This window comes from Motacilla alba, chromosome 1A (genome assembly GCF_015832195.1).
Source record: "Motacilla alba alba isolate MOTALB_02 chromosome 1A, Motacilla_alba_V1.0_pri, whole genome shotgun sequence".
NCBI classification, from domain to species: domain Eukaryota; kingdom Metazoa; phylum Chordata; class Aves; order Passeriformes; family Motacillidae; genus Motacilla; species Motacilla alba.
Genome location: NC_052031.1, coordinates 48,516,817 through 48,543,032, shown reverse-complemented (window position 1 = coordinate 48,543,032; position 26,216 = coordinate 48,516,817). Strand labels below are relative to the sequence as shown.

Genomic DNA, 26,216 nt, shown 5'->3' with positions numbered 1-26,216 from the left:
ACATTTTTAAGAAGAATTTTAAATTTCCTAGGCGAGCTGTTCCCTGTTGCTTTAAAAAGGGGAACTGTAAAAAACTTTGATCAGCTGGGTAATTTTTCTTGAAGACAATGCTTCCCTGTGAGGGTGGTGGGGCCCTGGCACAGGTTGCTTAGAGAAGCTGTGGCTGCCCCTGGGTCCCTGGACACATCCAAGGCCTGGCTGGACAGGGCTTGGAGCAGCCTGGGAAGACTGGAAGGTGTCCCTGCCCATGAGGGGAATGAGATGAGCTTTAATGTCCTTTCCACCCAAACCATTCTGGGATTCTGTGATTTAATGAAAAGACTGAATAATTAACTGATAGCATGATTTTGGAAAGTTTGATAAAATTGGATTTCCCATTTATGCCTTTTCTTCAGCATTTGTTGTATTTTAGGACCCAGAACCTCTGTTAGTTTCACAGGCTTGCAAGAAGCCAGAGATGATGTTTTACAGCAAACTTTCCTCCAAAGGTATTGATGAGCTTAAAGAATTCTACCCATCATTTTTTTCTTCTTTTGCTCCTGCTCATCCTACAGTCAAATATTAAATATTTTCTCTTGTGTTTCTTAGATTAATTTGAAATTCAGGTTTCCCAGCTCTATCACAGAGAAGCCCTTCTTACTCCAGCCTAGCTCTCTTGCTTGTCTTGCCCTTTCTAAAAGACTAATGAAATAACTGAGTGATGTCGTTTGGCTGCTGTTCAGCTGAACACGGGGACACAGGGAGAGAGTGCAAGTGTTCCCAAAAGAAAGGAAGAGAAAGTACTTGTAGATTATACAAATAATCATCATTAGTTGTGTTTCCTGACAGCTGCTGGATCCAAAGGTTTCTTTCCTCGGGAAGGTGAATGAAATTGTGGAAGAGTGAGGGACTCTGACAGCTCTAACAAGCCAAAACTAATGCAAAATTATTTTGTTCTCATCTTCAAGAAAATGAGGCCCATAAGAGAGGTGTTGCTGTCCTGCAGAATACATCACAACATCCTAACTCCTCCCTGTTTGTCTGGAGAAGAATCCTCATCTGCAGTCTCAGAACTGTGGCTGAGAATCTGAGCTGGAGCTTCCATTTTCCTCACCTGCTTGTGAGCTTTGCACCCACGACCACAGAACATTATAAAAGCTGTGGAGTTACAAAATCACTGAGGGAGGACTCCATACAAAGCCACTGCTTTGAGCAGCGTAAGAGCAAGCACACATTTTTGCAAGCCATGTGTTCTGGTTTGCTAAGCAGGCCACATTTTAAAGTATCATTTTGCATATTTACAAAAGGCTAGTAGATATAAGCTAATAAGCCCCAAATTCTGAAGAAAAGCAAGACTGACCGCACCAATTTGGAATCTGGCCAAAGCCCTAAATGTCATGTTGCTCTTGAGAGTCTGTAACCATCTGACCTTTATGAATGCAGGGGCAGTGCAACCTTAGCAAGTCCATGGAGCTCTGCCTAACAGATCTGGCCCTTTGATTAAGTTTATTTTCTCACAACCACTGCAAAATTCAAGAACTACTCCATCAATTTGATAAGAGGTGGAGAAAATATCAGCATTCAAATGGTCAGAGCATCAAGTCACAGCTTTCCAGAGGGAAATCCAGCAAGACGTGGGCTGGCCAAATCTTGGCTGTGCATGAGGTCACACCAGAAAGACTTGTGATGGAGTTTTTAGTCCAATCATTCTTAACATTTACAGGCTCCTGTGAATATTCCCATGAATTCCACCTGGTTTTTTTAGCCAATGAGATGAAGTGCTTAAATTTACCTCATCCTGGGAATATGGGACCATAACAAGTTCAAGCTTTGCCTCACACTACTTACAGCTGAGTAGCAGGCTACTGCTAATAAGTGTTGGCACTGCTTTTCTTACTCGGACTGTGCTAGGAATTTGAAGATGCCTGGAGGGAAATGTGTTCCTCTGCCCCATTCCTGTTTTGGATAGGAGCAGGAGACCACCAAGAAAAGAGATGGGGTGCTGCAGAAACAAGGTTTGTGACTTGCTAGCTTGGCCGGTCACTTTACTGGTGCCTCTCTCCTCACACAAACCAGGCTCCATTCCAGTCCCATTTTGTGTTCCACTGCAAACTCTGCAATCACAAAAAGCTGCAAAACAGGCTTCCAAATCCCAGTGTAGGTTTTATAAATGATGATAAGGCTGTGCAGTTAATTTTTATTTACGTAACGTTTCAGGCAATTGACATAAACATTTGTAAGTTGTATGGAGGAGTGTCATGGTGGTTCAGAGGCTGTAGGGGCACATGGACAATCCTCCAGACAGACTGACGGGCGTCTGCTGCTACTTGTTCAGTGCAAGAGAAAAGCACAACCTTCTCTCTCCATATTTTTACATGTGTTTGGCTTTCAAACGTGTGAACAGTGCACACAGGCCCAGTGTTTTGTCAAAGGGAAGAGAAAGGGACACATTCCACAGGGATTTCATGGATTGTATTAATTTCCAAACCAAGCCTATTTAATTGGGGTGAGAAGGAAAAGGGCAGGAAGAATAAACAACACAGGCAATGGCAAAAAAAAAATACAATAAAATATGTTCACTCCCTTAAGCAATGGCCACCAGGATCAGCCACACTACACAAATATTCCAAGCCATAGCAAAAGGGGAAGAGTGTATTAAAATAAAAATCAGCCACACGCTGCCTTTGACAACAGACTTGAAAGAAGAACCAAAGGGCATCACACCTCACCCCTCTGACCCATGAGCAGCACCCCCTGGCTCAGAGAAGCAGGGCAGCAGCAGCAGCACAGCCTCCCTCTGGCACAGTGCTAAATGCTGTAAGGCAGGAGTCAAAGTCCAATAAAATAAAATGCCCAACTGGGTCGATCCAGATGAGGGCTCTTCTGGGCCCTGTGTTAGTCTTGGCACCCTCGCCAACGCAACCAAAATGGAGAACTCTTCAATTCATGCTGAGCTCACAGCAGTACAGACTTATTTTAGCGTAAGCACCTGCCCTACAGACCAGGGAATCACTTCAAGAGGAGTAGGAAGACAATTCAGCAGGATTTGTTCAAGTTTATGAAAGCAGAAGGAAGGACAGATTTCCTACAGTGAAAAAAAAGAGGGACAGCATGTCTGTATGGGCTCTGGGATCCTCTCCCACTACGCAGCTCTTGAGTTCTCTGCTGCTGATCAGTCCCATGGGGAAGGAAGGGCTCATCTCTTGTCTCCTACAGCTGGTGGAGGGTCTGTAAGAGCATGTGGCGAGCAAATGAACAGGAGTCAAGAGCACGGTTGGGTCTGTGGAAAGAAGGGAGAGAGATTTAAAATACTGAATTTAAGAACGGCTTTGCGTCTGCCTTCTGACCGAGCAAATAAACACTGTTTCCAATGCACTGGATGTGTATGCAATGATTTTGCATACACAGATTTTGCCCTCATTATCTTTTCCAATGCCATTCCATCACTGCTGCCCAGATCACGGCTTCCCGTTCAGAGCCTGCTGTGGAAAACTCTCTCCTCAGAGTCCAAGTCAGGAAGACAGTGACCAAGAATCAGAGCATTTATATCCATAACTATAAACAACCTGCTACTGACTTTTATCTCTGCAGTCCAGTGTCTCATTTTGGGTAGAATGATGGAAGTGGAAACCCCCTTCCCTCTCTTCCAGCAATGGGTTTTTCCCATAAAGTTTCACTGTTTAGAGGCCCAAAACACAGGAGATGATCCCGTGAGCAGTCCAATCTTTTCTCACCAAGTCATCTGCTATCTATAATCAGATGGTTAATTTGGTCTCAGGACTTTTAAAGTCTTTAAAAGAGGCAGCATAACCTCCTGTTCCTCTTCCCTGAGGTCAAGTAACACCTGAGTGGCTTTGCTGGGCTGATGTCGTTTAGGTTTTGCCTTTTTTTCTTTTATATGTTCTCTGTAGCTCTGTAGTCTATTGTATTAGTGACCAGTTTTCCCAGTTCTTTTCCATGGCCTTCCTTAAGCAGAAAGACAAAACAAATTTCAGAGTTCCAAGCCTCAGGAGGTACAAGGCTCCATACTGTCTTGGTTCTTCCTGGGAACCAAGGCTGAGAACAACTCTTGAAGACACATTTTCATGGACAAAGTACAACGAGTGCTGAAGGGGGTGCTCCAGAGAAGAGGCTTGACCTGGGAGGGAACTGCATCACCACTTGTCCTCCTAATTGGTGCTTCTTATCAATTATGCTAGTTTTCTAAAACCTATAAAATGTACTCACCCCTGGTGGGGGTGGACTTTTGTGGACATCTTCCCTTTCCATAACTGCCTCTAGGGGTCTTCAAATAAAGATCCCCTTTTATATTACCTCCTTACTAAAATTATCTCGAGTTTCATTTCCAGGTTGGGAAAAAGGCAACGGGGTGCCTTACAAACAGCCCACAGAACAAGCAGAATATCACCTGAAAGAGCCCAAGACAGAGGTTGCAATTGCTAGGTCAGGTTTACACAGAATAATCTGCTCCCTGAAATTAAACCATGGAAATACCCTCACAGCAGGGTTAACATGAGGCTAAATTTCTGTAACGTTTCCATCGCCTCCCAGTAACGTGTATTTCTGTTTCTGCAGGCCAACTGCAGGCTCAGCATCACTGAAACTTTTACCAGTCTCAATCCATCCATTAGGAAACGTCCTCCAAAGAATTTTAATCCAATGTTTTCCACTGTTCTGAGAATAGAAATCATTAATTTCACCTCTCCTGTCTCACAGCAGCAAAATAACCTCTAACTATGAGAGCCTACTCCATCTGGGGAAAGCATGAGCTGCAATAAAGAGTGGAGTATCTAGGGAGGAGCAAGGAGCTCACCTCCAGGTGAGAGCACACGACCAATAGCTGCAGAGGTTGTTTGGTTTTTCACTCCATGGCTGCTGCCATTTAATAGAAGCACATCTTGAAGAAGACTTAACCCTTTTAATTCCTCCCAAGAGCCATTCAATGCCTCATACTGAACACACAGTGCCACAGAATCCCAGCTTGGAGTTGATCTTCGAAGGGGCTGGGAGACATGTTTCAGCCCTCATCTTTGGAAGACCCAGCCCCGTTTGCGGTGAGGGAGCTGGTTCCATCCAGGCAGCTGCCCGTTTTTGGAATCAGAGAACCTGGACCACTGATATTAATCACAGACAAGATCCCTCAGCCCCCTCTCCTGACACTAAGCCTCCTCTAGCAATAAAATTCTCCTTATTTGCTGTGGAGTTACCTGCCTGTCACTCTATGCTACAGACTGTTGGAAGAGACCAGTGATGTGATGCAATTCAACAGCAAAGAGCAACATTAAAAAAAAACCAAAAAAAAAATCAACCAAACACAAACCCCATCACCTCCAGCAAGTCACAAGTGGGCAGGCAGACATCCACATATTTTCAGTATTTCCACTTAAAAAATTATGGGCAAGCACATTTGGATTCACAGCACCCTCTTGCGTCCAAAAAACCCAAATAAGGCTTGACAGCAAGCAGAGTAAGATGGATGCTGGTTACAGTCTGTATCCAAAATTCTGTAATTATTATTAAAGAGAGAACACTGCCTACAACAAATTATCACAAAAGGAAGGAATTAAGGGCCTGTTCCAGAAGCCCCTTGCAGTGAAAGACAGCAGAGCTCTGGCCTAGGCAGCTACAAGAATTTTACAGCTCTAAAAGCCTAGAAGAGCTAACTGCAAACCAAAAGGAGGAAAAAAATAGAAAATACCACAAAAATGCATATTTGTTTTCTGCAAGTGAAGGAACCACAGGTTTGACAGAATGGAATTAGATTAATTGCAGAAACAGAGGCCAGATGAGTTCTGAATATTACTAGGTTAACCAGGCAGAGGCTTAATTTTAGGATTGCGATTTTACTCTGACTGAATTCCAAGAAGGGACAAGGGACAGAGGTTAATTGAGAAGCTGTGTGTTGGTTTTGGCCGGGATAATTTTCTCCACAGGAAGGACTGTGTTTTGGATTTGTGCAGGAAGCAGTGCTGCTAACACAGGGATATTTCAGCTGCTGCTGAGCAGGGCTCACACAGCATCAAGGCACTTTGTTTCTCACCCCACCCCAGCAGCAAGTAGGCCAGGGGTGCACAAGAAGCCAGAGGGGACAGAGCCAGGACAGCTGACCCCAGCTCTCCAAAGGGATATTCCATAGCACAGGGCATCATGCTTATCAGAGAAGGCAGAAGGAAGAAGCTAGCTATGATGGAGCTTTCCTGGAGATGGTGGAAGTGGTAAATTAATTGCTTGTTTTGCCTTGATGGCAGATGCAGCTTTTGCTTTACCTATTAACCTATCCTCATGTCAACCCTCAAGTTTGCTCACTTTCAGTCTTTCCCTGCTCTTCCCCAGCCCACTAGGTCACAAATGATTGGCTGTGTGGGGCTTTGGTGGCAGCTGGGGTGAAACCACACCAGGCTGTTTTAACTGGACTGTGGGGTTCTTGAGTTGTTTACATTTACCCAAACACAGCTTTAAGAGCTGTTATCCTTGTTCCCTTAGGGGAAAGCATTGTAAGAAGGGCCTATGTTCATATAACAGAGATAGATTGCTTGTGGCTAGTATGGACTCCATTATGCAGCACAGGACAGAAGTTTCCCTATAAAATCACAGCTTGCAACAAGTTTATAAAGCAGAAAAATTCAGCTGCAAGCATTTCACAGCACCAGGGCCAGTGGTATTTACCAGAGGAAGGCAGGAAGATCTACCTTCCACTAAGGGAGGCTCTCAGCTCTTGCTCAGCTTCTACAGAGCCTAGGAACAGTCTCATACTTCGACCAAGAGACTCTCTCCTCTAGTTCTTGTAGCAAAATGCTGGCTCTGGCATCAATAGGGTTGTTGTTGATGAATTCATGAAGACCAAAATTTTACTCTTTATTTTGTCATACACAGCATCAGCTACAGCTTAAAAACATTTATTAGGAAAAAGCCTACATGCACATACAGAGGAAGAGGGGAGACAAGAGTCTTTTCTGAACAAAATTTGTTAGGACACTTAGAATTAAGATGCTACTCTGGGCATTGCTACCCAACATAAACAATTAGGACAGTCAAATGCCGTGAACCAAAGTCTTGCTCCTGTACTCTCAGCTTCCAGCAATTTAAATTCCATTTTAAGGGCTGGGGCTTGATCAATAAGCAAGAGCAAGGCAGCTGTGTAGGAAACAGCAGAAATACAGTGAAATAGCAAGTCCTGGTACTTCTTGCTTAAACCTATAATGATTTGAGTTGGAGGCATATTTGTTCAGTTGGTAAAGCACATGGCAGTGGCTTGTAAGTGCCTTAACCTGATCAACACAAAGAGAGGAAGCAGCAGGCACAGTGTTCCACAAGAAGGGCCTCCAGTTAGCATTTGCACACATGTAAACAAGATATTTTATTTTCCAAAACTGACATTAGCATGGTTGGTGTTTATGTAGCAGTGGTTTGTGTCCATACCAGTTTTGACAGCTTCAGCCACATCAATGCTTGGAAAAAATGCCTTCTCCCATCACAACTGGCCAGCTTCCAAGCCCAGTAGAACCAAGACAGACTAGCAGGATTTGACTGCCTTCCTACTGTCCATGTTTCATACTGACCACAACTACCTGATGCCTCCACCTTTCACCAGCAAGGGATCCTAAGCAGCGGCTGCCAACCCATATACCATGAAATTCAGGAAGGCTTAAGCCTCCTTCTGGAACCTGCTAAAAAGCTGCTCTCACCCTACCCAGTACATGGTGCATGCTGAGCCAGCCACCAAGCTCCAAACAGATTTCAGGCCTCTGCTGTTTTGCCTGGAGTGACATTTTTGGACTGCTTCTCCTCTGACTGTTGAGCAGTAGTATGCAATCCTATTGCAAATCTGTTTGGTGGGTTTTTTCCCCCTAAATCTCATCAATGCTGAAGTTGACACCATAGAATTCAGGAGAGATATGGTTTCCATAGCTATTCAATACATTAAAAAAGCTTAAGCTGGTGGGGACAGGGGTTGGTTCTATACCTATTGTGGAAGTAACAACATTCAGTACAGGCAGTCAGTAAAAGCAGCTTCTTCAGTACTTATGCTCCTCATCTAGCTCTCAGAAAAATCACTAACTTTGTTGCTGTCACAGTAGGAAGTTCCATTTAAAAACAAATTCAGTCTTTGTGTTCTGCAGTTTTCACCTGCTGGTATTCAGTGTCGCACAGCATGACAACTCTGGCAGAGCTCTGCTGACCCTCTTAACTCTGAAGGATGACTTGGAGGGCATAGTTAGATCCAGTGTACCCACAGTTCACTCATGCAATGGCCAGAAACCCAGCAGGTTTCCTTAAGCTGAAAACAGCTCTTCTGTGAGAGGCATTAGCAGTCTCTCCTTCAGAGCCACTTCCTTGCAAAGCCAGCTTCCCACTTTTCCCTCTTTAGGATTTTTAACTCTGAACCTCACATACTGCAGTAAACAAGATAAAACAGAGGCCCATTAAGCTATTAATTCTCAGTTTCAGAACAGACATTCAGTGGGCTTTCACAAGAGCTTACACGTAGCTATTAACCCTCAAAGAGTTGCACAAGCTCCCACAGAGAAGACTGCATGGCAAATACAATACTCACTTTGTAACAAAAGCCGAGAGAACTGGGGCCAGGGATTTAGGGAAATAATCCTGCTGGACCATATGGTTCAAGGTCATAAGAATACCATAGAGGCTTGGTACAGTTTTGATCTTCTCTTCACTCTGAGAAATGGACAAGAAATCAGACATCAGACAACTGGGATTTGATTTAACTCACTGTAATTCACAGACAAGGAATTCTCTGCTGAATGAAGTGCTCCCACACACTGCAGGAGAGAAAGCTGGTCACTAGATGAAGTACAAGACAAAGGAAGTCAACTCCATGGTCTCCCAGCACCTGAAATAATGTATCAAGAACAATCTAGTACTTATCAACTGACAGCAGTACTAATAGGGAAAGGGAAGTAGTGAATCTGCAAGTAAAACAGCCAAATCTTCTCAGAGGCTCTGTGTCAAGTGTTCTCCTGAGGAACTCCACCAGACTTCAGTCTATAAAGAATTCAGTTGCCTTAACAATTTTTATTGTATTGTTCTGTAGCTCATTTTCATACCACCTCCAGCTCTTTGACAGGCTCCCTCCAGAACCTGATGCAGGGTTCCCAGAACTGGTCTCACAGTTATGTACAAGTGAAGGCCAACAGCCACCCCCTTGCTTACATGATGCCCAAGTTATTCTTACTCCTAATGTGATGTTACCCTACATGTCCCAACTCTTACACTGTTTTCATTTATTTCTCTACTGCCACTTCAACAAAACTCCTCATTCTGCAGACAGGACCCGGACCTGTGTTCCTGCTGAATGACCTTGGAGTTCACAGTATTAAGAATATCTGTTGCTAACATGCTTCCAGCTACACAGGACTGAAAACAGAGGATGCACCTTCTCCACATGCAGGGGACTGGGGATGAATTAGGCATATCACAGATGTGAATCAGCAGGCTGATCCTCCTGAGCTTTATCATCCATGCCACTTCCTTGCTTGAAAGAATTCTTCAGGAGCGCAGGCTTGTGCTTTGTGCCTCATCCTTATTGCTATTTTCCATATGGGCAAGAGGTAAGTGTGGCAGTCCTCAAAACAGACAGGCATTCTGCAGAACCAAATGTCACCTGGGGCTCCACTGACCTTTCTGGGAAGTGGAAAGCTCAGTGCTGGGCCAGTAGACAATGAATACAGGGAGAGGCAAAACTGATTTTTAGGAAACTAACTCATATCCACACATGTCAACAAGGGTCTGAACGCCAAGCTGGATACTACCAGGAGGACATTCATAAACCTATTTAATAGCAGGCTGCTGTAACAGATTATGGCTTTTCTGTAGTTTAGAATTGTCTCAGACCAAGTTTATATTCTCAGCTTCCATGTCTTGAGGCAGCGAGAAACACTAACTCTTGTAGCACAAGCAGGCAAAGGTGTTTAAGGCTTTGCAGAGAACCACTCCACAGTCACCTCACTGAAAATAAAGCTACTTATTCTATGAAAATCACAGGCTTCCTACTGACCCTCCATCTTCTCACAGTAAGTTTATTCCTTGCAACTAATTACTTAACACTAGCATTTGGCAAGGAGTCTCCAAAGCATGAAGTTGAATGCCATTGATCTGGCATGAGTACATGATACACATTTTTGAGACGTGCTTTCAAGAAACGCCCTAAAGGACCGCAATAACCAAAAACATTGGCATGGCTTTTATAGACACCACAGTCCAGCAGCAGCATTACTGCCCCACCTGAGCCTCCCTACCTTCAGGGAATGACTGAGAATGCAGAGCACATTAAGCAGGAGACGTACAAAAAGGCGACACATCCTTCATCCTAATGCAACCTTGCAGGTCCAGCAGAAACTGCAAATTGCAGACTTCCATTGTCCCTGGGCATCAGGCATGCACAGGCACTCAGCTGCTTCCATGGCAACATAATTACCCAAAATCCTGCCAGTCTGGCCTTCAACAGCCTAAACAGACCATAACTTAACTCCTTCCTGCTTCCTCACCTTAAGTAGTCCCATGTGGACCAAGAGGTTTGAGATGAATGCATCTGAATTAAATGTGGCAGAACTGAAGGCTTTTTTCATCAAGGCATCTAAAAAGAGATAAGCACATTAGTTTAATCAACACAGCAAAAGGACATTTATGGATTTTAAAATTAAAATAGATGATACAGAATCTCAGTTGCTAAATAGGTTTTGTGATATAGTATCTGTTAAGGTTTCATTTGTCTCTGTAGCTCTAAGCTCAGAAACATTAGGGCAGGTAAAACCCCTTAAGTATAAAGGAGAAAAAAAATTAAAACATGCAGCAAAGCCCACATGAGAATTCCTACGCTGCCAAGCTTCAGACACAATACACCCCAGTCCTATGCACCACCAGATGCTCTGCTCAGTGCATTTGAGCATATATGCTGTGCATACATAAATATAAACACGAGCAGATGAGCAAGAGCTCATCAAGAGGTAGAGCCTTGACTTCTTAAAGGCCCGCAACAATTCACCTTTTGTTTGAAAGCACAAAGAATGAGAACACGAGAAAGTTTGTTCAGCTGTTTTCTGGGCTCTCTCGGGACCAATACTATGCCACAAACAATGGGCAAGCCAGCGCTTTAACTTCTTATGTGTACAAGGTGACAAGGCAACCCATTTCTGACCTCTGACAATTCTGTTTTCTTAGAATGGGCAGAATTCACTAGAGTAGCTATGGAACAGTGCCAGACATTAACCAGGACCCTCACTGTCAGCTGATGGCTGCTTTTATGGAATTAAATTGCCAGGTTCTACCTTTCCTGAAGAAGCAGGAATAAAGATAAACATATTAACAAACACACTTGGGACAACAGTAATATCCTTTGTTCCATTTATTACTGGAGATAATTCATAACAGGCATGAGCCAAGGTGCACTAGCTCAGTGAGGTGCCAACTGACTACTTTTCACTGATTTGACCCATACCCAATTGCAGAGAGCTACTGCATTGCTGTGTGTAAAACAGTTTCACCACGTCTATGAATTCCAAACTAGGGAAATGCACAGTACACCACTTTAGGTGGTCCTCAAAATAATTGATCCAATTCTTTTGCACAATAATGATGGGTAGCTCACGTGTGGGAGAACTGAACTGCTGAGGGATTCAAAAAAGATGAAAGGCAGTGGTCAGATGCCCAGGATTGTTTGGAAATTCCTATTTCCAAGCAAAACCATGAAGGGATATACTAGTAGTCCACACACTAATCAGACCTAACCCAAACTACTGCTTCAATATACTGTGAGAAATGGTCCCTTCTTTGAACATTGGTTTCTGTGTCTTGCCCCATGTTGGAAATCTCTGCTTCCTGAAATAATTAAAGATAAGAGACATCAACTAGGAGGTCTCTCTTTACAATCTCGTAACACTACACTAGGGAGGTACTTCCTGCAAAACACTTTTTAAATAAACAGCCTTGGAAAGGTAACTGGCCTTAAAACACAGAACTACTGGCTATGGACAGCCCAGCATCAAAGAGCTGCAGTAAGGGCAGCATCAGGCCACTACAACAGAGACAGGCTTTGGTAGCACAAAATATGCCAGGTTCAGAATGAATCTTCCACTCTACACAACAGCAGGGCACAGCTTGGCACTTTGCTATCTGCCAGGGACAAAAAGGCCCAAAGGGTCTCAGGGGCCTTGTCCACCTTGCAGTGGTGTCTATGGCACTAAAGCAGGTCACACCACAAAGTGAAGAAAGGCACAATCACCTGTTGTTTCATGCACTGCTGTTTTCACTGGGGCCTCATCTTTGAAGACTGAGGATATCCTTAGGAGGGTTGCAACTACTTTCTCTACATCAGATGTATCTGTCTGAAAGAGAAAAAAAAAGAGATCAGTTAACTGCTAGACAGCTACACAACATGGGTCTCTGCTAGGGCTGTGGAAAGAATTAGTCTCCAGCTGACTGACATCAGCTTTGCCTTGGCCATATTACAAGGCACAAGCAACACAAGCACAATTACTTTATGCAGAAGCTCTAATGCCAGTTTAAGCATTAGCTGCATCATCTGCTTCCATAAGGTTCTTTGGGATCACTGGAGAAAAGATGCAAATCTAGGTCAAGTTATCATCTCTGTCAATTAAACAATTTTGAGAGAAAAATCAAGCCCAGACAAGCACCAGCTCACCTACCTGCTGAGCTATCAGCACAGAACACTTTGGTCCTAGTCGCAGCAGCTTCTCTGGTGATGGGAAAGCAAGAAACGTGGCAACATCCACAGGAGGAGATGGCACTGGAGTTGAAGCCTGAAACAGATGGAATCCATCACAAGTTTATTCCTGGAAGTAAATAAATTGGTTCAGCAAAAGCAGATGGGACAGCTCAGGGCACAGCTATACCAGGCCAGAACCTGTCCTGTTTGAAAATAGCCTGAGGCTGACCTAAGCCCAGAGCTGAAGTGGCAAGGATATGCCAGCACGAGGGCAAGGCACTGCATGTACAAGGTCCCCACCACTTAACATGGAAGACTTTTGCTACCCATGTGTTGCTACAACCACTACTAAGCCTTTCCCTCCACGCAGGTGTACAACACACCCACTTTAACAAAACACATTTTTCAACTAATCCACTTTATTTCCTGAATGGTAGCTCCCTGGTACAACAGTGCCAGCCCATGAAGGAATGTGACTGCCTGTCAGCATTTCAAGTTCAGACTCCCCAGTCTCATTTCCTCCTTTACTCTTCTCCAGCTGACAAAACTAAAATCCATCTGGCAGTAAGCTTACCTGTGAATCAATTATCTTCTTAGGAGTCAGTGATTCCTGTTCTTCTGCTCCTCTCTCCTTCAGCTGTTGCTGTTCCTCCTCCTCTTCCTCCTCCTCATCTTCATCTTCCTCCTCCTCATCATCATCATCCTCCTCCCCTTCATCATCACTAAGGTTAGAATGTTACACATTCCATTAATTACACACCTGGAATTCCTGTACACTGGAACTCAAAACTTTTCAAGAACAAAAAAAGCAGCCTCTCCTCAAAGTCCTACTGCAAGAAGCACATCCCACCTACAACACACCAAGAGGACATTCAGACATCAGCCAGCCAGCTGAGAACAGCAAGAAAAGATCAACAAACACAGTCAGTTACTTATGCTGAGGTAAATCCATCAATGAAAACAAGGCAAGTTTAAGACACATCCTTGGCTGTGCTCCACACAGATCACCAGCAATGAGAGAGCTCTTATTCTAAGAACTTTAAGAATTTAAGTATTTTAATATAGGCCAATGAAAGTGTAGATGAAAACTGTCAGAAAACATCTGATTTAAACTCTGGTACCATGCCTACCTCAAAGATCCCAGCACTGATGCCATATTGAAGCCTTCGAGGATCTCATGGAGCTGCTCACACACCTCTTCTCCCAGACAGTTACCTAGGTTGACAGTGGAAAGGGAGTGGACTTGACAGATGCACACAAGTTTGTTCTTGAGGACTTAGCTATATATTCTTGTCTACCTCATTTCTGAAATCAAACGGTTACATGCCATTTCTGCACAACACCTTAGAGGCAGCAACACAAACTGCACTTATCAGACAAAATCAAACCGTTGTTAAACAAATTTCAGCAGCGTTACACGATGGTTGGAGATGAAAATACCCTAAAGCTGCAGAGTTTGAGAGACTTCCTGTTATTTCTCTAAATAGCTCTTGTTCTTCGTGGTTCTAAAACAAGGACACACAGCACAGCACCAGTGAAATGCAGCGACCCAAGGTATGAACAGCAAGAGCCAACAAAGTCAAAGTTCTCACACTCTTCTGCAGAGCGGCACACAACGGCTTTTGTTTACAAGTATGAAGTATCTGAGATAGAACTGAATAATTAACTTTACTGAAAACAGGTACAGGTATCACCTAATCTCTCCACGTTATCAGGTGTACCAAAAATGCTTACCAATTAACTGAGTTCATGGTTTAAGAAAACTTTCAGTATCTAACCATTTCCTGTCCCAAGGTCATGCAAGTTCAGCTACCGAGTACTGGTTTTTATATGCTGACAATTGCAAGAATAGAATATATGGTTCTGTCAACATTCTTCCTAGTGGTTTCCCATTGGAATCAAACTATACATACTTTGATCTAGCAAACCTACTTACCATTGAGATCCAACTTCTCCAACTCTGTCTTATCTTCAATAGCTTCAGCAACAGTCAGAGCAGCATCTCGCTTGATCTCACAGAAAGACAAATTCAGTTCCTGAAAATGCAGAAGAACATTTTGTCTGCAGAATTCCTATTAAGATTTATCGTATCCATAAATTTCATGTCCTCACAAGTGTCCTGGAAAGATTCATTTGAAGAGGCTCCCAGCCAAAAAAAAAAGTGTTATTAGTTGAAAATAAAGCCTGACATACTTCTACCTTATATACTTGAATGGGGCATTTTGAAGCATACTGGTGGCTAAGAGCAGCACTATTAAAGGTGCCAATTCTAAAATACCTACAAATCACTGCTCACCTAAAAGGTAGCAGACATTTCAGTCCTTAGCAGTCAGCTGACTAGACATCTTCACTTATCAAGGGTCTCAAGAGCACTCCAAAACTCTCACTCTGGTAAGTCTAACAGAAGAAGGGCAGCTACTGTACTTAACAGATTGCACATTTCCTTTGACACCTCAGTTGCAAGTTAAGGCCTTCAAAAAAAAAAAAAAAAAAGCCATGAGTGGTACTACTTCTGACAGGCCCAGACAGCAGAGAAACCATGTGGACTAGTAAGAGTAAAGTAATTCAACTGCCAGACACCATCCCCCACCATTCCACATTGTGCTCAATCAATCCCTTCCTGAGAAGGGATTGAATATTAACAGGAGAAGGGAAGCAGTCCTTGAACATTATGAATCAGCTGCAATTGCTTCATGCTATCTTCCCTTAACCATTTCTGCTCTGGAAAAAATTACTTGAACTTCTGTCTGTTCATCTCAATACCCCATTACTTAAGTTTGCTTGGGAGATTCAGACAAGTTCCAGTAGAACCAGCAGAAGCCCAAGCAAGAGATCACACATCACAAAGAACCTACTTCTTTCTATACCAGGTTCATGCACACAAATAGCTATTAGGTTAATTTTTGTCTTTGACCGCAAGATTAGGAATCACGTGTTCAGTGTCTGTCTCAGGGTAGTTATGACTCATGGCAGGTGTTTCTAAAGATCCTGGTTTGCTTATGTTATAAATTCGACTTCAGACTATCCAGAATGTTGTCAGATTCAAGTCCTGTGTAAATACTGATGTAGGAGGCTGTGGTATCACCAAAAAAATAGAAATACTTGGACTCTTGATTGATGCTCTAACAAAGAAAAAGCACTAATTGTATGAGCTATGAAATGCTGAAAAGACAAGCTACTCATCAAGTCCCCTTCATGTCAGTCCCCACTCTTGAAGCTGAGAAGTTCTAATAGCAGGTACTTCCATTATCAGATTCCTTGAGTAGCACTTGCTGAGTTGAGCCAACAGCAGCAAAAACATCAAGAACAGACTAAACAGAACACTGGTACACCTCCACATAGCATAGCCTTCACAGGATGGTGGGATGCCACTGACCTATAGCACAGCTTGTTGGTTTCAGTTGTGAGCACAGAGCCTGCATGAGACTGAATCCTCTTAAAGTAATCAGTAGCAGTAGGAGAATGAACAGAAAAACATGAAATGGAAAACTTGGTGTTTTTCAAAGAGCTGAACAGCAAGCACAGTACCTTTAACTTATGAAGCCCTTCTTTAACAGCATCAGCAATAGCAACAGCACCCTTGGAACGCACCAGGCAGTCCCCAAAGTTGATCACTTCAATCTGACGAAGCGCCTTCAGAGTCTGCAGAGCAAGACAGCACAGATTTGAAAGCAGACATGCAAGTAAGTGAACATCCTATTACTTCTGCAATGTCATCTTTCCTACTGCAACATGACATGGTCCCACCAACCCAAAGGTGCTAATGCCAACCAGACTTGAGACAAAACCCAAAACAACTGCTTAAAACAACTCACGTCTGCCATAGCCACAGCTCCTTTCTCTGTGAAGGTGTTGTCATTCAAGTTTATAACCTTAAGCAGTGGGTTGATAGCAAAGGCCTGTGCCAGTGCTGTTATGCCAGGATGGTTGATTCCATTCTGTGGCATATGAACCTCTTCTAGAGTCCCAATGATCTGGGAAAGGATGTAGACAAAAAAAAAAAAAAAAAAAAAGCTTTTAGAAAGCATTCAGCTTCAATTCAACTTCAGCTCAAGAGTATGCTGCTCCACTCTTAGGATTTACTTAAAATTGTTTTGAGTTTCAAAACTCCATTGGTTCTCCTACAGTGAATTATTTACCAGCAATTCTGTCACAAATCTAAGTGAAATCACATACGCATGGCAAGTGTCAGATACAAAAGCCCTGACTCAAAGAGACAGAAGTATCATTGTCCTATATGCCTACTCTAACTTAAAACAAGAGTTCTTCATCTGTGGCTCAAGAACACTGAAACAGACCACACAATATCACTTTAATTTTCTAATTAAAATCTACATTTTGCCCTGACCACAGAAGCAAACATGTTAAGAAACCTAGTACAAATATTGTTTATGGACTAAACAGCATGTCACATAACACAGTAATTAACCCCATTTTGGTAGTGCCATTCAATTTTGATTCTCCACGAATCACACTGTTATACAACTCTAGTATTTAAAAAGTCTTATTTTTGCCATGATTACTGATTAATCAAAATCACATGTAGGCAGTTCTTTATGAAAAAAGTCAACCTGTAACCTGCAATATCATTGTCAATACACCTGACAATATGCATTGTAATTCAGAGTTCACTTCTGGCAAGAATTGAGGTATGAAGAGGGAATTAGGTGGCCCCAGCACAGTGAATTGCCTTCCTTCCCACAAAAGTGCAAGTGGGCCAGTGACGGCTAGAGAAAGCCAGGCAACACTTCAAGCTCTGACCAGATGATCCTAGCAAAAACACCAGGCTGCTTTTGCCAGATGACTGTTCTCATGAGTGCTGCTTTGCTCAATGTGGCATACTCACCCCAGTGCCAGTCAACAACCATTAGCACAGAGAGAGGAAAAGGAATAGGACTATTAAATTACTCCGGAGATGACTATTTCTCCCTCAGGTAACTACTTTACACAGCAACTAGCTATGTGTTTGGAAATTTAGGTCACAAGAACACTCAGTCAGCAACTCTAATTCCACTTGTTGAAGACTCCAGTTTCAGCAGCAAGAAACATCATGCCTTTAGTGAACAGACCACCAGCTCCTGCCTCCTAGCTGAGGCAGACTCCGTGCATCATCTGTAACACTAGCACTGAATCACACCTTGCTCCAATTTGCTGTCAAAGCAGCTCTGGTTTGATACTCACCCCGAAGGCTTCAGCCAGGGCAGTGGCACCATCATTCTCCAGTCGATTTCTGCCAGCCACAAATATTTTTAAAGCAAGAGGCTTGCCCTGGGCACTTGATTTCCTGTGACACTCTTTCAGAGCAGCTGCCAATATCTAAAGATAAAACAAGCAGCTTATACTCCCCCCCAGCATATCACTCTGCAAGAATCCTACTGCATTTTGTAGATCCACTTCTTCAGAAATACTTTGGGCATCACTGACAGCTACCTGTTTCTACAACAGGGTATACAATAAAACTCTCTACTTGCAACAATTGAACACTGGTCTCAGGCAAGAATTTATAAATTTGCAACACTACAACACACTGAGCCATCAAGAACGTGCTGCTTCTAATCAGGCAAGCTTATATGGGTAGGAAGTTGACCATGAGCTACCAGTACACACTTGAAGCAAAGGAATTCTGCTGGGCTGCCCTGGGACAAAGCACTCACAGAAGGTCAGATCCTTCTCTACTTAGCCCTGTGAAATGCATCCAAGCACAGTGTCCAGGCTCCTACATGGATTTACTGGGGCAAGTCCAGCAAAGGGTGCCAGGACAATGGAAGAACTGGAGAATCTTACTCACTAGGATAATACTGACCCCTGAGATAATTAAGGCTGGAGACGAAAAGGCTCAGGGGGACATATTATCCATGTGTAAAAATAGCCAGAACAACAAGATAAGGAGAGAAGGTGGTATAAAGGAGGCAGAGCCAGACACAACTGCACACAAAGGGCAGAGAAAACATTTTAACACAAACTCCCTTTTTTTAGTGTGAGGGCTGTTCAACACTGGGTTAGGCTATTCATAGAGCTTGTCAAGTCTCCATATTCAAAACCTGACTAGACCAAGCTTGAAGAACTCGGTGTACTTGTAGTTGCCTTAAGCAGGAGAGCTGGCAATCACCAAAGATTGCTTCCAACTTCATTCCCAAAGAGGAGATAACCCTTACCTTGCCACCACCAATGCCCATGCCACAGTTATTGAGCTTGAGTTCCTGCAGAGTGTAGCATGCAGGGCTTTTCAGCAGAGCCTCAAAGCCACGCACACCGTCTGGCCCAAAGGCATTGTCACTCAGGTCCAACTCCACCAGCTGAGCTCCAGCAGCAATGAGTGCATCCCCCAAAGAGATCTGCAAGGAAACAGATGGCAGTGGGAGGGAGGGAACGGATTAACTTTTAGTGACAGCATCACTGCAGTGGCTAGGCATGACAGTGAGGCTGCAAAAAACAATTCCACTTTGAAGACATTCTGAAAAGCTGCATGGGGAAATAAAACTTTACTGCTAAATCCAGAGAGGAAGTTGCACAAATTAAGCTAAAGATAACCATAAAGCAGTTACCAAGACACTATCCCATCCCTTTAGGTCAAATACGTTCAAAATGAATTTCCTGCTCTACACTGCTGAAAGAAATAGTGTTTTCATCAATGTTGAGCTATATTCTGTCTTCACAGGACTCAAGGAGACAAGGAGCTCTGTAATGGTCTTAGAAGACATAGCCATATGATTTACTTGAAAAGCTTAGCTTTTACTTTATCTGTTGGGTCATGAAGATAGTTTCTCTCAGTGAAAAGCTTCTTCACCAGCACGGACTCACTTTCAGCCTTTAATTGACTTCTCTCCATTTCATACAGGGAGAGCAAAAGAGAACCACTCACCTATTCTGAGACATTTAGTGCTAACAGCACAGAGAAGGATCAGCTCTGCACCAAAATACAGACTCCCACAAAAAGCATGACAGGTGAGAAAAGAGGTTATATTAGTCAGAAGTCTCAGATCTAGCTTTTACTTACCAAAGCAGGAGGGATCTCAGACCTCAGCCTGCCTGTGAACATGTCACTCCAATGACACCTCTAAAATAAGAAGCATACAGATTAAACCCAGTAAAATATTGATGTCAATAAGCTCAGCTGTAATAAACATTTACACATACAAGATGCTTTACATCACTGGAGACAGCTTAACGCTGTCTCCCTTCCCTTGGGTTGTCATTTGATTGTACTAGACAGCTGCAAGAACCAGCGCTACAATCACTTCACTTGCAAGGACAAAGTAACTGAGATTCACACTGTAAACATTATACAAGAACACCTGTTTGTATTTAAGCTGGAATTACTTTCTGCTGAGAATTGCCACTGAAAAAACCAACAGGAAACAGAAGAATACATTAGCAATGCAGATTTTACTAAGGTACGAAGCACAACAATCTGAACTTACTTGAAAAGCCACTCTTGGGTGATTAATGCATATCAATGTCTCATACCACTCTCCTTCAAGGGACAGCATAGTGCCTCTAGTAGCACAGCATCCCCTTAACATTAGGCTAGAGCAACAGTAGGAGATCATAGCTCGAGCAAAGATGAACCTCCTGTTGCATTTCCTCCATTATTTCCTCCCTACTCAGACATTCTCTGAAGACTCACTCTCTCCAGAAGATTCAACTCAGTCTTTCAGAGAACTTCATTTGAAGTTATTATTTTGTTGCCATGGCTTTGTTTACAGATGCTGCCTTCAATAGAGGCTCTTCCTCACACAGCTTCCCAGCTGTGTGGAAGCCTTCTACACAGGAAGTTAGGGATGTCAAAGGAAGCCTTCTACACAGGAAGTTAGGGATGTCAAAGGTATTCCCATTATGCCAAAGTCTCCAAGTTATGCTGTATTTTCCTAAGATTGCTCTTCCTCCTGGAAGAGCCACCAAGCAAGCTTCAAGATTAACTCAAGGCTGGTTTCTGCAGAAAGAGCCTAGACAGGCCTTCAGTATTTCCACATTATTTCTTCCCCTTGACGACCCCCCACTTAAGAATCTCACCTTGAGCTCACTTTTCTTCTCCAAGGCTTTGGCAATAACTTTTGCTGCCTCCACACCCACTGTGTTGCCTTCCAGGCGCAAGGCTTCCAGGCCATCAAATTCCTCAATTTGCTTGATCACTTCTTCAGCTGCAAGAAGCAGATAATCTAGTTGGTCTTTTAACCCTTGTCTTGGTTACCACAGTAACCCTCTGAGATCCGGTAAAACTTGTTCAACCCTCTAGCAAAAACAGCTAGAACAACACCTGAAACAGCAATGGGAACAGAGCTGAAGTGTCAGGTCACCAGACAGAACACTCTCCATTCCCTATCCTGCCTTCTCATAATTCTACTGTTCTATTCTTTGTTCTATTCTGATAGTCATCCTCCTATTTGCAAAAGTTTCTTTACTTCCCCCAAAAAATTCTTCTGCCATTCAGCACACGCTTTAAAAGCTAGAGTGCATGTCCCTGGAGAGGTGCAGAGACTAAATTAAAAGTTGATGGTCATTAATGTCATATCAACAGGAAAAAGTTCCCACTGACAGGCAGAAGTAACGTCGGTTAGCAAACACGTCAGGGTAGAACAATTTAGCTCTATGGTAATCCTATGCAAGGCAAAGAAGCAAGCTGCAGTCTCTCCTGCCAATGGGCACTTGCTATTGCTCCCAAGCTCCAAGGCCTTTCCCCATAGTTCAGTGCCTTTGAACTACTAAATCAATCTATAAAAAAAGTTCCACCTTTGGCATTAGCAAAAAAAAAGGCTATATAGTATATATGCTATGTATATTATTTGCTATATACTATAGCAAATAACCTCTCTGAAAAACATGCTGTTTTCCTTGTCATGGCAGAAATGTTGACCTAATACATACATTTTCTCCAGATATTTACATTAGCAGCCATTGTAAGACTTATTGTGAAACACACATACAGCAACAGGACAGAAGGAAAGTGAACTATTGCAGCAGGCTAACGTACCAGCCCATTGCTCTGGGCACGTCTTGTTCCAAGAGCTGTGATACACTTCTTTATTTAAAAGGAGCACTGACTAAGGGTCTAACGCCCAGTGACTGTCAAAAGCACTTAAAGATAACACCAAGAATACAACAACTGCAAACCAGGCACCCAAACCCCGGTTAAAGCAGCTGCAGCACTGCCAGGACACCAGGTTAAAGCAGGGCACCAGAAGGGCAGGAAACATCACTATCAGAAACAGCTGCAGCCGACAGACCCCTGCATCACAGCTATGACAACTTGTCCATGCAGGATTAGCAGAAAGCTTACCACAAGATTTGACAACTTCAGGGAGATGCTTTCAAAGCACAAGGGTATTTTCTCTTACCATCTTCAGCTGTGTTGAGTTTAAGGCTCTGGCCTTTGAAGCTCAACTGTCCACCACCCACTTTGGTTTTGGCAAGTGACTCTGCAAGCTTAGTGATGTCTTCTGATGCCATTTTCCTGCTTTTTCCAAGTTAAGAACTGTCAATTAAAAGAAATGGTAATCATAAAAATTCTCTAACTACAACACATAATCTATACAAATAACCATATTTATTTGAACACTAATGTGGTTTTTGTAACTCAGGTATCTGAGTTGTCATTACTACTTTTCCCCAGAGCTCAATTAAGACAGCTAAGCTAGATAATTATTCCAAAGCCAGCCAGTCAGATGGTGCTGGTTCTTCCAACACTGACAACATACTTCATAAATTAACAGTAGGTAAAACTATGGATTAAGGCCACATTATGGTGTCACTCTTTGTGCAAAATTAACAATTACAACGCAATATTCCTCTCATTTCAACCTCCATCCTTTAATTATATGTGCTGCACGCTTCCCCTGCTGTCCAAAGCAAGCTAGAATGAACACAGTTGCTTTCCCTTTGCAGTTATATTCCCAGAAGTGCCCTTGTCAGCACAGTTCCAGAACCACCGAGTTGCTGAAAACACTGTGTGTGCTGCATACAAAACTCTCTCAGCTTCCTGGGTGCTCTCTCTTTTCAGACGTTCCACACAAATCCATCACACGTTAAACAGGATGATCTTACACTTACAATAAATTAGTGAACATCTAGCCTTGAGGCACAAGTTTGAAGCTAGCCATGCCTGGTGGCATCTGCATAGCATTATTTAATGAATATTAATCACTGTCTGAAGGAACTGGCCTCCATCCATTAAGCAGGATCAACAGAGTACATTTCTTACTCCACTGCCTCTGCTGGGAAAAAAGGCTACACACAACTAATGCTTAGAAACCACACACTTAGACTTTAGATGTCAGAAGGGATGAAGTTCCATTCCTACAACAGAAAACTGGTTCCCTTCCATTCCTGTCTGATCAGAAGTGACCCCACACTCTTGTAGCTGTTTGAGGTCAACAATGCTGGTTTTAAATATCCCCTATACAAAAGCTCTATATTTTCCTCCACATACTTTCCTCCTGATACCCATCTGTAAAGCCTCCAGCTTCCCCAGAGTATGGCTTCTCTTCAGGGGTCCTTAATTTTAATATCCATTTTGGAAACAAGGGGTGAAAATCTCCAAGGCTGAAGAACATAATTTTTCTAGGATGACTATCCTCTCAAGTAGGTGCTGCCAGTAGAAAGAAACCTGATGCCTTGTGAGGCTACCTGGAGCAGAGGCTAGACAGAGTTAAAGGAATAAAGTAGGTATTTATTAAAAGGCCTCCAAAAGATACACCTTGGGCAGTACAAGAGCCTGGCCATGGCACCACCCAAGATGGACGCGCGGTCACAAGGTTTCACACTTCTATAAGTTTTGGTCCATTTACATATTAGGGTTAATTGTCCAATTTCAGGTTCAGGTTATGAAGTCCCATCCTCCCAGACTGCTCTCCTCAATTTGCTGTTGTTTACACTTTTTGGGCGCAAAGGTGCAACACTGTCTTTGGTTCCCAGGCTGGAAAAGGATTGCTTTGTCTAACTGCCCTGTGAAGAGAACTTGCTAACACTTCATATGAAGTGCAGAGTTACACACCAAGGCAGGAGTACAGAACCTGAAAAAATATGAAAGCTAAAACTTAAGGCATCAAACCCATGTAACTCACTCCATTCCTACCAGACCACCCAGATACCAAACTCAAGGACACTCCCAGCCTCTGCCAATCCAACACCGAGAAGGAAGAAGAGGACATCCTCCAAACCATGAAGGCTTTACCAGACAGGAACAGAAGTTACCATCTGCAGAAGTTGGTCTCTCCACCTAGTTCACTCTTAAAAATCAGTTCCATTCTACTATGACCATCTTCCTTACAGATGTTCAAGTCCTCCTGGCTTCTCTTTGCGTTGAGCCTCCTTTGTCGCTCTTCATTTTACACACAGACTATCTCCTAATCTCAACACACAAATCGAGCATCAAATCCCCAAGCACGTTTTATAGCACATGTCAGCCACACCCAGCTGTCAACCTACCAGAGGCCTCTTCGCTGTTAATTATTCTTCCGCAGAGAAAGCTTTGGGAGAAAAAAAAAAAAAAAAAAAAAAAAAAAAAAAAAAAAAAAAAAGGAAGAGTTAGTCTGTTTGGCAAACACAACCAAGATCTGAAAATGCCTAAAGACAGGTTTCCTTTTCACTTAAGGGCTGTATGAAATTTTATCCTTCCTGATGATCAAAAAAGCTAGTTGAGACATATACATATAGATATATAGATATATAGATATATAGATATAACAGTTTAATTACAACACTTCGTCGACCCCAACAGCCAACACACCGGCTATCTGCTGCTCGCCCAGCAACGGAGCGCCTGGTAGAGCGGGGAGACAGCCGGAGGTCCCCGCCCCGCCAGCCCCTGACAGCCTCCCAGCGCCGCTCGCTCCAGGGCTGGCCGAAGGCTCCTCTCTTCCCTGGCGGGAGGGGAGCAGCCGAGCGCCGGCCGCACGCTCCCGCACCCCGCCACGGGCCAAAGCACGGCCGGAGCGCCCCTTCCCGCTCCGCGCGGGGAGCGCGACCCGCGGCCGGACACGCGTGACGCGCGCCCACGAGCGGGGACCCCCGCCCGCGCGTGGGAGGGGCGCAGGGGGAGCGCCCCCCGCAGGCGGGGCCGAGGAGCGCGTCAGCCCCGGGATCGCCTCCGCTCACGCACGGCCCCCTCCGCCGGCCGCTAACGGCAGCGGGTGCCGCCTCTCCCCTCCCCTCACCTCCTCGGGGATTCCGCCGCCGGGGAAGGCGCGGGAGCCTCACGCCGCCGCGCCGGGGCCGCTGGGTGAGGGGCGGGCGGGGGAGGCGGAGGATTTGAACGCCGGCAGTTCTGCTCCCCGCTCCGGGATTGGCTGCTGCGTCGTGACGTCACGGAACGCGCTCCACAGCCGCGCCGCAGCCGGTGTCGCCACGCTGGGCGTGGGCGGGGCTGCGGGGGCGCGCGCGGCGGCGGCCGCGGGGCACGCCGGGAGCTGTAGTCCTGTTCCTGCCCTCGGCTCCGGGCGCGGCCGGCGGCCTGAGCGGAGCTGTGCCCGGGCCGCGCTCACAACCCCCCTTCGCTGAAGTGTCGCTGGGGAAGCTCCCGCAAGACCGCAGGTGGGACACGAGTACCTTCTGATGTGAAGGCTCGCCTAGATAATGTTCCTGGGGTCTCCTGTTCGTGCTCGCATCTTAACTGTCAGACCGATCTGCTCAGGAAGGCATTTCACAGAATCACAGACTCTGTTAGCTTGGAAAAGATCTCTGAGATCATCAAGTCCAACCTCTCAAATAGACCATGGCACTAAGTGCCCCATCCATCCAGTCTTAAACACCTCCAGGGATGGTGACAACACCACCTCCCTGGACAGCCTGTCCCAATACCCAGTCACCCTTTCTGTGACTAAATTCTTCCTAATGGCCAACCTAAACCTTCTCTGGCACAGCATATAGCTATGTCCTCTCATCTGTCGCTTTCACCCTGGAGTGCAAAGTCATTCCTGCTTCAGGATGGAAAAAAGCCTTGGCCTGTGTGACAGCCTTGTGCGCACGTTGTGCATGACATTTTCTTCCTGAGTATAGAAACAAAAGTACATCAGATGAGGCAGGGTGAGCTGTGCACAGACCTGCCTGCTACTGCAGTGGGTTTGCACAGCACCTCTGTCCCTTCTCTGCAACCTACAGGCACCAATGTAGGTAGCATTTCAGGTGGCAGATACCTAGAGAGAATGCTATTGAGGAGGGCCATGGGTAGGATTTATTCTGCTGTTTAGTCCCAAAACATTGTAAGAGGCATTTTCCAGTCTCTCACAAATGTCTCAACTGCAGTTTTAATAAGCAACAGCAAATGCTTATATGGACCCAAGAAAAGAATGTCAGTAGTTGATGGTGCTGAGTGACTAGCCTCATAAATAGTAAGACAAGTTTCTTTTGCAACTGGAGAAAATTAAGAACCACTTAGACACTAGACTGGCTGTATGTGAGAAGCATAAAGCTGCCAGAATACACACAGCTGATGAGGAACTAAATTAGTGTAATCTCGAGAAGGAGCTTGAACCTGGAAAAGATAATCAAGAAATTTGGCACTGGATATTAGTTCCTCACAGTTTTTAGTAAGAAACAGGATCGTATCAAATGCATCGGA

General features: G+C 44.2%; 2 protein-coding genes across 4 annotated transcripts in view; one reads left to right on the top strand and one right to left on the bottom strand.

Moving 5' to 3' along the window:
- Window positions 1-2,162: 2,162 nt before the first annotated feature.
- Window positions 2,163-24,951, bottom strand: RANGAP1 (Ran GTPase activating protein 1). Of its 2 annotated transcripts, none has more exons than XM_038153756.1 (17): window positions 24,814-24,951; window positions 24,086-24,126; window positions 21,997-22,133; window positions 20,675-20,802; window positions 19,659-19,718; window positions 18,817-18,996; window positions 17,843-17,977; window positions 16,477-16,635; window positions 16,190-16,303; window positions 14,598-14,697; window positions 13,792-13,876; window positions 13,236-13,383; window positions 12,642-12,755; window positions 12,218-12,320; window positions 10,485-10,573; window positions 8,534-8,655; window positions 2,163-3,259 (listed from the first exon to the last, which is right to left on the bottom strand). In XM_038153756.1, exons 3-17 carry the CDS (start codon window positions 22,106-22,108, stop codon window positions 3,190-3,192), a joined length of 1,719 nt encoding a protein of 572 aa, XP_038009684.1. In that variant the 5' UTR covers window positions 22,109-22,133; window positions 24,086-24,126; window positions 24,814-24,951; the 3' UTR covers window positions 2,163-3,189. The 2 variants fall into 2 exon arrangements, with proteins under 2 accessions (XP_038009684.1, XP_038009685.1); XM_038153757.1 differs by lacking the exon at window positions 24,814-24,951 and adding an exon at window positions 24,387-24,642.
- Window positions 24,952-25,057: 106 nt separating this feature from the next.
- ZC3H7B (zinc finger CCCH-type containing 7B) overlaps window positions 25,058-26,216 on the top strand; it is a 52,448-nt gene continuing 51,289 nt past the window's right edge. Inside the window, exon 1 of one of the 2 annotated variants that reach the window (XM_038153749.1) lies at window positions 25,058-25,189. The gene's annotated coding sequence lies outside the window, so the exon portion shown is untranslated. The remainder of the gene's footprint in view (window positions 25,190-26,216) is intronic. The other variant, XM_038153750.1, reaches the window with a different exon arrangement.